Below are 12,586 nucleotides of genomic sequence, written 5' to 3'. Positions count from 1 at the left end.
CATTACTCGTACTCCGTTCTGGCTCTACACAGCTTAAACCTCAAAGATTTTGGCAAATTAACGATACATAGGTTCCAAGTTGAGCAATGACGCAGCGCGTCCAATATTTCCATTGGCTGTGATGATTATTAGATTGATGTGTCATTGGGCGCGTATCAAGCCGGACAAAATCGCTCGCCGAGCGATCAGCTTTTGCTCTTTGCAATTGTTGTAAAATTCTTCATTATGACTAGTTTACACGTTTAGATTTATAAGGAAGCAAAAGCAAAAATCAATCGTATCGAAGAATTTTACAATAATCGAAAAATTGCTTTCTCTGATGAACGCGCAACCAATAGAAAGAATAATCTCCACGCGTTTTCATTCACAGAACGATACGACTCGAACGCGCTCTAATCGTATCCATGTAAACGCGACCTTCGGCCGCTGCTCGCGCGACGCGCCGCGTAGCGCCCCGCCGGTAAATATCTGCGTCTTTGGCCTGAGCGATATCCTACTACTACGCCACTTCCGCTCGCTCGGCAGAGAGCAAAATGGACGCCTTTGTGTCTGTTTTCTTCGCATTCCCACTATAAATACGGTTTACGGGGCGACGCAGCGCCTGCGACGGGGCGATGCTCGTGCGGCGCCGCGTGAAACGCGTGTGAGGGCAGTGTCGTGCTCGCGAGTCGTGACCGCGGCCCGCCGTGGCCGACGTGAAAACGCGTCCAACCAAGTAGGCCAAACCGCGGTGGTCCGCGGATGACAATTGAACGAGCATTCCCCGGACGACGGTGTTAACCGCGGTGAGTCTTTGCGACAGCCAGCTGACGCCACCAGCCGTCACGACGTGACCTGAGGATCTGCCGGTGACTGTGAGCGACGCGGAGCCGCGATACGGCGCCCGGCCTCCCGCCAAAACCAGCCGCGGACGGAACGGAGAGCGACGTAAATAGTCCCGGGTAAGCGGAGCGGGCACGGTGCTGTCGCGCCGCGCGGCCGCGGCCGTGTCCGCGTCTACCGTGATACGAAGCGCTGTGTCCTGCATCACGCAACGGCTGCTTTTCCGCGCGAGAGTTCTCCTACCCGGCGAAATTTCTCTTGCCTGCCCACCAGAGTTCAACGTTCATCGTCCGCAGGATCTCGCGATTTTCCCCCCTCCCTTCCCCTCGCCCCCTCTAGCCCCCCCTTCCTCTGCATTGTGTTGTTATACTTGCTCGCGTGGTCCCTTCGAGAATAAGTATACACGACGTTGGATGGTAGACATTCATTCAGAGAAGGTAAAGGAATATACTATGCTACATGATGGTTATTTATATTGGTATGATCTTGGAAAAGCAGTGGATTCAGGTTAATGAATGTTGTGTAGTACTCTACAATGTGCGGTTTTACCATGTTATTGGAAATTCTGATTCATTCAGTGTATCAGCTGATCATATTGAGTTTTTATGTAATGATTGGTTATTTTATAAATATGTAGCAAATATGTAGGATTTTTTTTATGAGAAGTTAATGAATTAATTTTTTCGGATAGAATTTTTCAATGCTTATGTTTTTTTAAATAAAATGGTGATTTGTCCTGTATTTATTCTACGAATGTTACATGTGAATTGTATTAACGTAATATGAACTTGTTTTACATCGTAAAGTGTAAAGTACATCTCTTCTTTTGTATATTATAATTTCATGTATCAACAACTTAAACATTTGAGAACATTTAATTTTTATATAATAAATAATTTAGAAAATGATATAATGTAATAAATAATTCTGGTTTTTATGAAAAATGTATAAAACAGTTTTTTAATATTTTTAAAAATTGTATGTAATATTTACTTTTAAATAAGAAAATATTTGGTTACAGTAATATAAATTACATGTGTCGTAAAACATTTTAATTTTAGGTTAGTTGTTTTTTTTTTATGTATATTAATTTATATGTAATTTATATATTTTTTTTACGAATTAGATACAAATATTTAATTTAATCTTTGGCTCTCAGATTTGTTAAAATTAATTCTTTGAGAATTAATTTTATTGAGAGCAAACGCAGTTAATTTTATCTATATATCTATTAACATATTATTACATAAAAGTAATAATTTTATACACAGTTTCTTAGTTAACAATGCAACGTTAACCAAGAAACTATGAAATGATTACTTTTATATAATAATATGTTAATAGATACTAAAATTAACTGCGTTTGCTCTCAATTACTCTCATTTCTCTTCAGAATTAATTTTATATGTATTATTTTCATTTTAGCATGTAATTTTATTTAATATAATATTTTCTCTTTTTATTTTTTTTTTAATATCTAATTTTTAAAGGTATTTAAAATATTACAATATATTTTAAAAAGTGACTATATAAATGAAATTTTTGTTGTAGGATAACAAAGTGCTAATAAACATGGATTGTTTATTGGAGGATCCACGGGCTTCATCAAAATTTGGTTGAAACTTTTGTTTGCAACATGGGAACTTAAAAGAGACTTTGTTGAGTTCCCAATATTCACCTAGTGCTAGTGTCCTTCAAAGAGGATTAGAAACTGCTCTGTTCAACGGTGAAACATTTGTGTCAGTATGTCTTGAGATGTAGTGAGCAAATTTTAACAATGATTTATTTAGACATTTGTGGATACAGTGTATTTAGATATGTTCAGTTGATTTATATTTACTGCATATCGTAAGAAAGTACTCATAGCATGTCTGTGCAGTGTTCAGAATATTGTATTGTCCCACAAGGCAAGGAATCTTAAGAATACTAAAACTGATTTTGATTCTCTTTTTTTTTTGTCCAGGCTGTAATGCCAGAACGAATCAAACTCAAAATGAATGGGGTTGTACCAAGTGTGCCAATAACTACCCTCGCTGGTATCGCGAGCCTCACAGACTTGCTACCTGAAATGCCTCTACCGACTCCGCTGCCACAGACACTGACTAACAAGTCGCTACTGTTTCATCCACGAGTAGCGGAGGAGGCACAAATATTGCTAAGTGTCCGTGATGAGAATCTCGTGCCGCAGCTGATAATGTCACTGTCGCAGACATCGTCGGATCACATTGAACTCAAGGATAATTATCCGAATACCGAACAATCGCTGGAAAATGAGCAAGACACGCCTGAATTGCTCAAGGCGATCTTGCAGATAAATCCTGACGTATTCAGAGGAACCCAGCATAATTCTCCAAGAAACTGGACGCAAGGTGTGCCTATGTTGCACGCTAATCAATCGCCGGCGAGTTATGGTCATTTCTCGCCGTCCTACTCGAGCTCTTCGGGCTCCAGGCAAACGCCCCAAGGTAGTCCGGCTCATTCCGCAGCAGCCAGGTCCGTACTTCCGCCGCCGATGGTCAGCGTCATTACTCACGCGCAACATCCACGGATGCCGATTACTCCACAGAATCATGCAGATATTTCGCAGATGTCTCCCTTCGCCGTGCCTTCTCCATCGCCCAGAGGCACCGTTATAACCGAACAAACGAGAACGTTGACTACGCCTCAGCACATGCAAGAGGACGCAAACTGTATAAATCCTTTATCAAACGTAACCCTTCAACCGAACATGTACTCGCCGGCTCACATGAACTCTCCCAATGCACCACTGGCATCTCTCACCAATATGACACCTCAGCATAACATGGCTGGTATGACACCGCAACACAATATGCACATGACATCTCCAATGCGTAACGTGCCTCTGCAACAACATCAGGCCATGAGTATGCAGCAAAATCTTTATGATCCTATGATAAATCAACAAGTCCATCATGCATTAGGCGGCAGTCAATCGTTGGACATTGATAATTCAGTACAGGAGAATCAGCAGTTCCTTCTTGACCCGGTAACCGGACTTGCCGATATTGATTTGCCGATGGACAATATCGATCCGAAGCAAAGCGTCGATCATACGATACAACATTTATTATCGACTTCTCAGACCACGTCCTATCCGAATGTACACGCCACTGATATGGTTAATGCTTTAGATCCAGCTGCAACTAGCATGGCACCCAATATACAGCAACATCAACAAAACAATAACTCAGAGAAGAGTATGAAACTTGCAGGAACAGAAAAACTGAAGGAGCCCATTGTTATGTTAAATAGATTATCGTTGGCTGATCAGGCGCTTATGCAGAAGAGTCTGGCGGCGTTTGCAGAGAAATCGCCGAGTCGCGCGGCGAAAATGGGCATTTCCAATCGTGAGGACGCATCAAAAACTGATTCCGAGAGCGAGGAGGAAATCGGTAAGAACAATAAGTATTTTAAAGCTCGCGCGAAAGAGCGGCAGGTGCAACGAGAGAAAGAGAAAGCGGAGCGGCGGAAAAGCGATGACAGAAGCCGCAGGCTTTTCCATCGAAATCCATTATTCGCCAGGAAAAGGATACTGAACGAGGAACACGACGAGGAAGATGATAAACGAGATACATCGTATTCGCCCACAAAACCAAAAATACGCAAGATTGAGAAGAAATTAGTGCCTGTGTTAGCCAAATTGAGCGTGGAGGAATTAATGGAGACCAATACTTATCAACGATTTAACTCTACCATAGAGACGATTTTTGAGAATACTGAAGATTTTATGACAAACGTCGAGATGGAGGATGATGGTGAAGTGCTTGCGGAAATGCTTATTCCCAAGTATCAATTGCATGATCTTTGTACAGAAGCAGCCAAACTCAAAACATTGGGTGCTATGGAGTCAATACCTACAGATAAATTGATAAGGCTGTTGAACATCTTGGAAAAGAACATACGAGACGGAGCGAGAGTGTCACCACTCGTGGATCCAGATGATGACGTCGAAGAAGGACGGCTATGGATGCAATTGGCGATGGAACGGGTGCAGCGTGCCGTGGATGCGTCATTGATCGCGCTGCACATTATGACCTCTAGCAACATGCCGAAGACAGTCTACTTGGAAGATGTGATTGACCGAATAGTTCTTTTCATGAAGTTTCAGTTACAGAACACGATTTATCCCTCTTTTGATCCCGTATATAAAATAGATACGAAGAACAAGGCTGACAATTATAATTCTGTACGGAAAAGACGATTTCATACGAAGGAAGTACGCGAAAAGAACATTCTGCAGGTTTACAACAAGATGCATGAACTGGTAGGTCTTTTGGCTGAGCTATTAAATATACAGGTTCTAACAGACACGAGTGTTCTGCATGCATCATCGTTAGGTGTTGCACCGTTTTTCGTTGAATCGGTAAGCGATCTTCAGTTGAGCGCATTGAAACTCGTTACTGTAATATTCACAAAGTACGAGAAACATAGGAGATTATTATTGGATGACATCTTGGCGTCAATTGCGAGACTACCCAGCAGCAAAAGGAGTTTACGCACGTATAGGCTCAACTCTGAGGATTACATACAGATGTTGACTGCGTTGGTCCTGCAGCTTATCCAGTGCGTGGTAGTTCTATCAGATTCCAAATCGAAGGAGGACGATGAGAAAAGATCCAGTCATGTAGACGCTGACGTCCTTATCATCAATAGATATGAGACTGCCACCAGAATAGCTGGGAATTTTTTAACGGTATTTCTCAACAAATGCGGTAATAAGGGTGAGGAGATTGATTATAGACCATTGTTTGAGAATTTCGTTCAAGATTTATTAGCGACGGTGAATAAACCTGAGTGGCCTGCTGCCGAATTGCTATTGAGTCTTCTCGGAAACCTATTAGTTGGACATTTTTCTAATAAGAGCTCTGATATGTCACTTCGTGTAGCCTCCATCGATTATCTTGGCGTGGTAGCGGCTAGGTTACGTAAGGATGCTGTCAGTTCACATTGCAAATTATCAACTATTGATCAAATTATACGAGACATCAAGCTCGAGCAACAAAAGGACTCGGATTACGATCAGATAAAGGACAAAGATATTGTAGGATTGAGTGAGGACGAAGAGAGGACCGTGTTTTTGCAGAAAGTACTTCTGGATTATCTGGCCGTCAATGGGACGAAGGATTCGGCTCTTGGATACGCGCGTTACTTCTATCTGGCCCAATGGTATCGGGATTGCGCGATGGAGAAATCCCGAGTGGGTCAGCCGAAAAACAGTCCAAGCAAGAAGATAAACAAGAAACGGACAAAGAAGAAAAATCGGCATCATAGCAGCGATCAGGACACCGAGTCAGAATTGGATGAGCAAGATCCAGACGAGAACGACAATAACGAGCAGAAAAATTCGGAAGCTTATCGAATTATAGAAGAGAAGAAAAAGTACATTATCAGTAGAATAAGATTAAGTAGTACAGGAACGAAACCGGACATTCTTCAGACATACATTGATTATAATTCCGCGGAACTAATCTCGCAGTATCTCGCATCCAAGAGACCATTCTCGCAGAGTTTCGATAAATATTTAAAACAGATTCTTCATGTACTGACGGAATCATCAATTGCTATTAGAACCAAGGCAATGAAGTGCCTCACGATGATTGTCGAGGCTGATTCGAGCGTGCTAGCAAGAGTGGACATGCAGCTAGGTGTGAAGCACTCATTCCTCGATCATTCAACGTCAGTGCGAGAAGCAGCGGTTGACTTGGTAGGAAAATTTGTTTTGAGTAGACCAGAACTGATTGATAAATATTATGACATGCTGTCAGCAAGAATTTTGGATACTGGCGTGAGCGTCCGAAAGCGTGTTATCAAGATTCTCAAAGATATCTGCATGGAGTGTCCAGATTTCCCGAAAATCCCGGAAATATGCGTGAAGATGATAAGGAGAGTGAACGACGAGGAGGGCATTCGGAAACTCGTCATGGAAGTTTTCCAAAACATGTGGTTTACTCCAGTAAGTGAGCGTCCTTCTCTTGACACAGAATCGCTGTTGAGGAAAGTAATGAATATCACGGACGTTGTAGCAACTAGCAAGGATATGGGACTTGAGTGGTTTGAGCAGCTTTTGGTAAGTTTGTTTAAGCCGAAGGAGGATAAGGATGATAGCACAAAAATGCAGACAGAGCCGCCACGAGCTTTGTTGACTGCGTGCAAGCAGATCGTGGACTGCCTGATCGAGAACGTATTACGGTTAGAAGAGACAAATCTAGACTCGGAGAAATCAGAAAAGAAAGGCTCGTCACAGAGATTGGTTGCGTGCCTGACAACGCTTCATCTGTTCGCGAAGATCCGGCCTCGATTACTGGTCAATCATGCGATCACTCTACAGCCTTATCTGAGTTTAAAATGTCAAACACAGGGCGATTATCAGATCATCAGCAGTGTTGCACACACGCTCGAATTAGTGGTGCCTCTAATGGAACATCCTAGTGAAACTTTTTTGGCACAGTTAGAAGAAGATTCAGTAAAATTAATCTTGCAGCATGACAGATCAGTGGTCGCAAGCTGTTTATCATGTCTAGGTTCTGTAGTTAATAATGTCACGCGGAACTACAAGCTGATACGAGATTGCTTTAAGAAATACTATGGACATTTAACGGAGTACAAATCGTTTTACGAAAAGGACCCAAGTAATCCCATGTTAATAAGATGCAGACCGTTTTTCCGACGAGCGCTCTTCACGGTCGGCTTATTGCTGCGTCATTTTAACTTTATGGATCCAGAGGTGATAGAAGGCTTGGCAGATAACATCAAGGATCAAGTCTTCGAGACACTTAGTTATTTCGTTCACTTGGATAATGATGATATTCGACACTTTACGCTATCGGCCATTGGTTCTCTCTGCATACGACATTATGAATTTATGATGTTACCGGAATTGAAAGAACTCTACCATAACTTGCTCACATCGGAGTATGCACTGGTTCATATGAGAATTCAAGTGCTTAATAATATTGAAGTATATCTGCAAGAAGAGGAGAAGAGGATGATCAAGCAGGATTTAGAGTGGGCAAAGTTGTCTAAACAGGAGAATTTGAAGGAAATGGGTGACGTATCGTCGGGTATGGCGAGCACTGTTATTCAACTCTATATTAAAGAGATCCTTGAGTCTTTTCTGCACGCCAACGTGAGCGTACGACATGCGGCTCTCAAAGTTATTCAGTTGATCCTGGCGCAGGGTCTGGTACATCCCGTCCAGATAGTACCCTATTTGATCTGCATGAGCACCGACTGCGAAAAAATTGTAAGCCACAGCGCGGATAAACAGTTACAGGATATCGAAAAGAAATACCCAGGCTTCATTCACATGAAATCGCAATTTGGCATCAAATTGAGCTACCGGTTGCAGCAAATTCTACAGAACAGCATTACGAGAGGTATGCGAACGAAGGAAGGTGAATTTCCAGGCGCGCTCAACGGTTTTCTCTATACAATTTTGCGCAACACGAAACAGCAAAGGCGAGCGATCGTGTTGTCTTTTCTCAAGCACTTCGACGAGACTGCTAAAACTAGTCTATCGCAGATGCTATACTTGGCGGACAATCTCGCCTACTTTACATATCAAGTACAAGATGAACCGCTCTTCATTATCCATCACATTGACATTATTATTTCTATGTCTGGAACAAATCTATTACAGTCTTTTAAAGAGGCTCTGCTGCCTAAAGAGAACAGTGCGGGACAATCTGGACAATCCAGGCATATGTTGGGGCAATCGACAGGTCAGCTGACGGGACAAACGACGGTGATGGGACCAGACGGTCAATCACATCAGTTGTTATCGGCCTTGGAGGACGAAGAGGATGATGAAGAGGATGAAGAAGCTATTTTGGCCAGGTTACCAAACGATACCACTTTGCTCAGGGAGTATATTACCGCCAGTCAAGGCTTTTTGCTTTTACTAACGCTTCGGCAACATCTTAAAGATCTTTATGGTTTTTCCGATGCGAAAATCGGTCAATATTCACCATCGGAAGCGGCCAAAGTCTATGAAAAGACAGTAAATCGCAAGAGCAATCTACTTTTCGAACCCAAGGCTACGTTGTACAAGTTGCGGGAAGGTGTGACGAATGTCAACAAGGAACTGGACGCGAAAGGCAGGAAGAAGCTCGTGAAAGAGTATCTGGACTTCAAGCTACTGATGCTTAAATTTGATCCCGAGGAACCAGACGACGATGGCAACGATGCTGCCGATACTAGTGGCGGTGGAAAGCATAGTGCAGAGAATCCGCACATGGCAAGGATACCACAACATCCCGAGGCTAGCGGCAACAGGACGATAACGGACGGTGCCGTCATGGGAGATGCCGCCTCTCTGGTCATCGCAGCTGGTCAGCAACAGTTTCAGTTACCGTTGCAATCGAATCTGACCGCTCCGATGGAGCATCCGAATAATTCGGTAATTGTGTCGCCAACAGCGACGACGACAGTAGCAGCGACGACGCCGAGGGTGCCGAAGCTGACGATACACACTAATCCGGAAGCAAGGGAGTCACACCGGAAGCGGGAATCACACCGCGCACACAAGACAGACAAGTCAGTAAGAAAGCACAAGAAGAAGAAGAGGAGAAGAATCTCCGACAGCAGCGACAGCGGCGATGACTGCAGTGACCCTGACTTCCTAGTGTGAGTGCGGTGGTATCTTCGTCCTGTGTGTGTGTGTGTGTGTATATAAATGTTCGTGATGGTGTGTGCGTGTGATCGGTCGGCTGGAATAACTCTTGTTCTACATAGCCAAAATTCGGACGCTATTTCAGCGCAATATTACCCCTTTCTCACGTCAACCAAAACGACTTTTTCCCCCCAGGTCATCGAAGTTATGAAACGACTTCGTAAACGGTTTCTGCGAAGGTACCGTTCCGTCAAGAAACTCCATAGAGAGACTATATATAACTGCTATGTGGGAATGCATGTGTGCGAGAGAGAGAGGGGGGGAGGGAGAGGGAAAGAGAGATCTTCAATAGGAATGATAGTAGCCAGAGATTTTTAAGTGCGATGATCGAACATTGAGTAGGATTAGCGTGTTGTTGGCCGAAACGGCGGGCGTCTGTGAGGTTTATTGATTCGTCATGCCGTTGTTAGCAAGATCGGCTCGTTAAATATTTTGTGCGATCAGCTCGAGAACATGGTTCGTTCAAATTGGCTTTCGTTTCTTTTCCGTCAAAATATGCCATTCAATACATTCTTGACAAACGAGATTCTGGATTCCATCAAAATGACGCAAAAGGCGAGAAACATGGAAAATCCTAAAAGATCCGAGAAAATACGAACCAAGTTCTCCGAAAGAAATCAAGTACAATAAATTACATTCGAACAAAATTCATCTGTAAATAATAATATCACGTAATAATGATTAATTAATTTTTTTTTATGGAATAAGAAATTAACGAAAAGAAAGACTACAAAAATTGCAGTTTCAGCGAAATTAATCTAATTTATCATTATTTCCTCTTCTTTCCTTTTCAAATTGAATTTAAATAAAGTAAGTGCTGCTTATTTCGATGATGCTAACTTATTAGTACTTAGATAAAATTTCTTTCGATGATTCATAAATAAATAAAATTTATAATGTTTGTTTCAAAATTTGATGAAATTAAAATAGTTTCATCTACAAAAATAATCTAATTTTTGTGATGATTACGATACATTCATATTTATTCATATTAATATTTGCAATATTTAAAAAAAAAATAGAAAAATAAATTGCTGCGGATACGTTTGATAGTATAAACTTAAGAAAAAAAATCTTAATCTATGGTCTAATATTAATTTAATAAATTATCGTAATAGAACAATTTATATTATAACAAAATTTATGTGAAAGATATTTCAATCATAATATTGATATAGTACTAACATCTATTATCTTATTAAAGTCATATTTTAAATGTTTATACAATATATTATTTATACAATATATGTAATCATTATGTATAAATTTATATTAAATTATTGATATTATTCAAATAAATTTAATCTTAATTATTTTCAGCAAAAAGAAAGAATGGTATTGAAAAAGTACATTAAAACATAACAGAAAATTTCATGTTTCAAGTATATCGGAAAGTTTTAGGTCAGTATTATCGATATAAGCGGCAATTACTCGCTTTTAAGAAGCGATATCAAATATCGAAGGTCCACAAAATTTGACAGACGACACGAATCGAATTCGATAGAGGACGGATTCGTATAGATCCTCCCCTGCAGTATGTATAATAATAGAGTAGTAGGACGCATTGCCTACGCATTACGAAACGTTGTTTGTAATATCTGTATATAAAAATCTTCAAGTAAAATATCTTATTTTCTTACAAACTATATAGCGGTGACATTTACGAAGAATACTTAAAATTTTGTTGTAATATTAAGTATTTATTCAGGATTCATGTCCCAATATAGTTTGCTTCATGCACTCACTCGTCCTTGGTGTACAAAACGACGAAAATGATAAAAAAAGGAAAGAAAAGAACAAACAAAAAGGGTTCGTTTTTTTATACAAGCTTATAGAAATAAACGATAGTGTGTGTGTATGGCGTACTCTCGACGAAAGCGAAAAGCGGGATCTATTGGCGTAAGACGACAGAGAAATGCGGAAAAATATTTATAATGTACAAGTTATTCGAAGGATGCGATTCTAAAATTCGAGTCACATTTGCGAATTCATAAGTCAAAAAAAGTTCAGAAAAATTTTTTAAATATTTGTTACGGATATCTGTAAGAGATATTGTCGAATACTTTGAGAAAAGTATTCGACATTAAGTAAATTGTAATATCTATCTAAAAAACGATAAAAATTCTGCAGTCATTATTTTTGACAGAAACTTTTGTAGATGAACATACAGTTTTGGAATCGCAAACTTCGCTTTCGTCTTCGTTTCCATCGCTAATATACAGCAGATTATTTATTGATGATTTAGTAACGAAAAATATTATTGATTTGCCGAACAATACATAAGCAAAAGAAACAAATCTTTTTCTTTGGTATGCTTAGTAATCTAAATGTCATTAATAGTAAATTCAAGAGCAACTATGATTTTGAGAAGTGTAAAGGAATTGTATTATGTGACATTTTTTCTATTGCGGTAATTAATCTTTTTTTTATCTTTATAACTCATAAATATATATAACATGATAGAAGAAAAGAATGAAGCGAGGAAGATGAGAATCATCACAGTCTTTTCACAAGGGTGAATGTAAAACAGACGAGAGACTGGTTGCCCGACTAATTAAATTTGAATATTTCATAATTTATCCAATACTTATCCATCCGAGATAAAATGTGATTTTCTAACGTAACATGTGTATCTCTTTGGCTTGGAAACGAAGACGATAATGACGATCAAACGAATGCTTCCGTTTTAGTTTCGAATCTGTTTTTTCTTTTGTAGCGAACGCTTCGAGGAATTTGCTAATGATGACTCGTTAGCATACATCTCGCGGTAATTAATGATTACATGGAGCCTTAATATTTTCCATTATACACAGGGAAAAAATTGAATGGATACTACTATGCATTCAGAAAATAATGATTTTCTCTGTCTCCATTGTATTATTTTTTTAAATTTATTTTCTTTCGAAGTGTCATATCGAGAGTAATTTTTGTTATATGTAATTTTATCTGGATTTTTTTGTAATCTTTATTTCCTAAGAAGGAAACGATTTATAGAGGAAAATTATTAAACTTTTATCTGTAATAGAAGAAAATTATTAAACTTTTACTTATATCAAGTGGAGTATCCATTTA

At 39.9% G+C, this 12,586-nt stretch overlaps 1 protein-coding gene across 2 annotated transcripts; it reads left to right on the top strand.

Annotated features, from left to right (window-relative positions):
* The first annotated feature begins 484 nt into the window (after positions 1–484).
* On the top strand, positions 485–10,847 carry Nipped-B (Nipped-B cohesin loading factor). 2 transcript variants are annotated; one of them, XM_011066652.2, is made up of 3 exons: positions 485–1,259; positions 2,374–2,561; positions 2,786–10,847. In XM_011066652.2, exon 3 carries the CDS (start codon positions 2,792–2,794, stop codon positions 9,470–9,472), a length of 6,681 nt encoding a protein of 2,226 aa, XP_011064954.2. In that variant the 5' UTR covers positions 485–1,259; positions 2,374–2,561; positions 2,786–2,791; the 3' UTR covers positions 9,473–10,847. The 2 variants fall into 2 exon arrangements, with proteins under 2 accessions (XP_011064954.2, XP_087261313.1); XM_087405187.1 differs by having other exon boundaries at positions 485–941; positions 2,374–10,847.
* Positions 10,848–12,586: the final 1,739 nt, after the last annotated feature.

The sequence above is a fragment of the Acromyrmex echinatior genome, chromosome 4 (genome assembly GCF_024713525.1).
Source record: "Acromyrmex echinatior isolate Ae372 chromosome 4, ASM2471352v2, whole genome shotgun sequence".
Classification (NCBI taxonomy): Eukaryota; Metazoa; Arthropoda; class Insecta; order Hymenoptera; family Formicidae; genus Acromyrmex; species Acromyrmex echinatior.
Note: the sequence above shows the minus strand (reverse complement) of the source record. Positions and strands in the feature narration are given on the sequence as shown.

Bases quoted from the DNA above. Each gene is read 5' to 3' on its own strand.
- Nipped-B (XM_087405187.1), top strand. From the start codon at position 2,792: ATGCCAGAACGAATCAAACTCAAAATGAATGGGGTTGTACCAAGTGTG.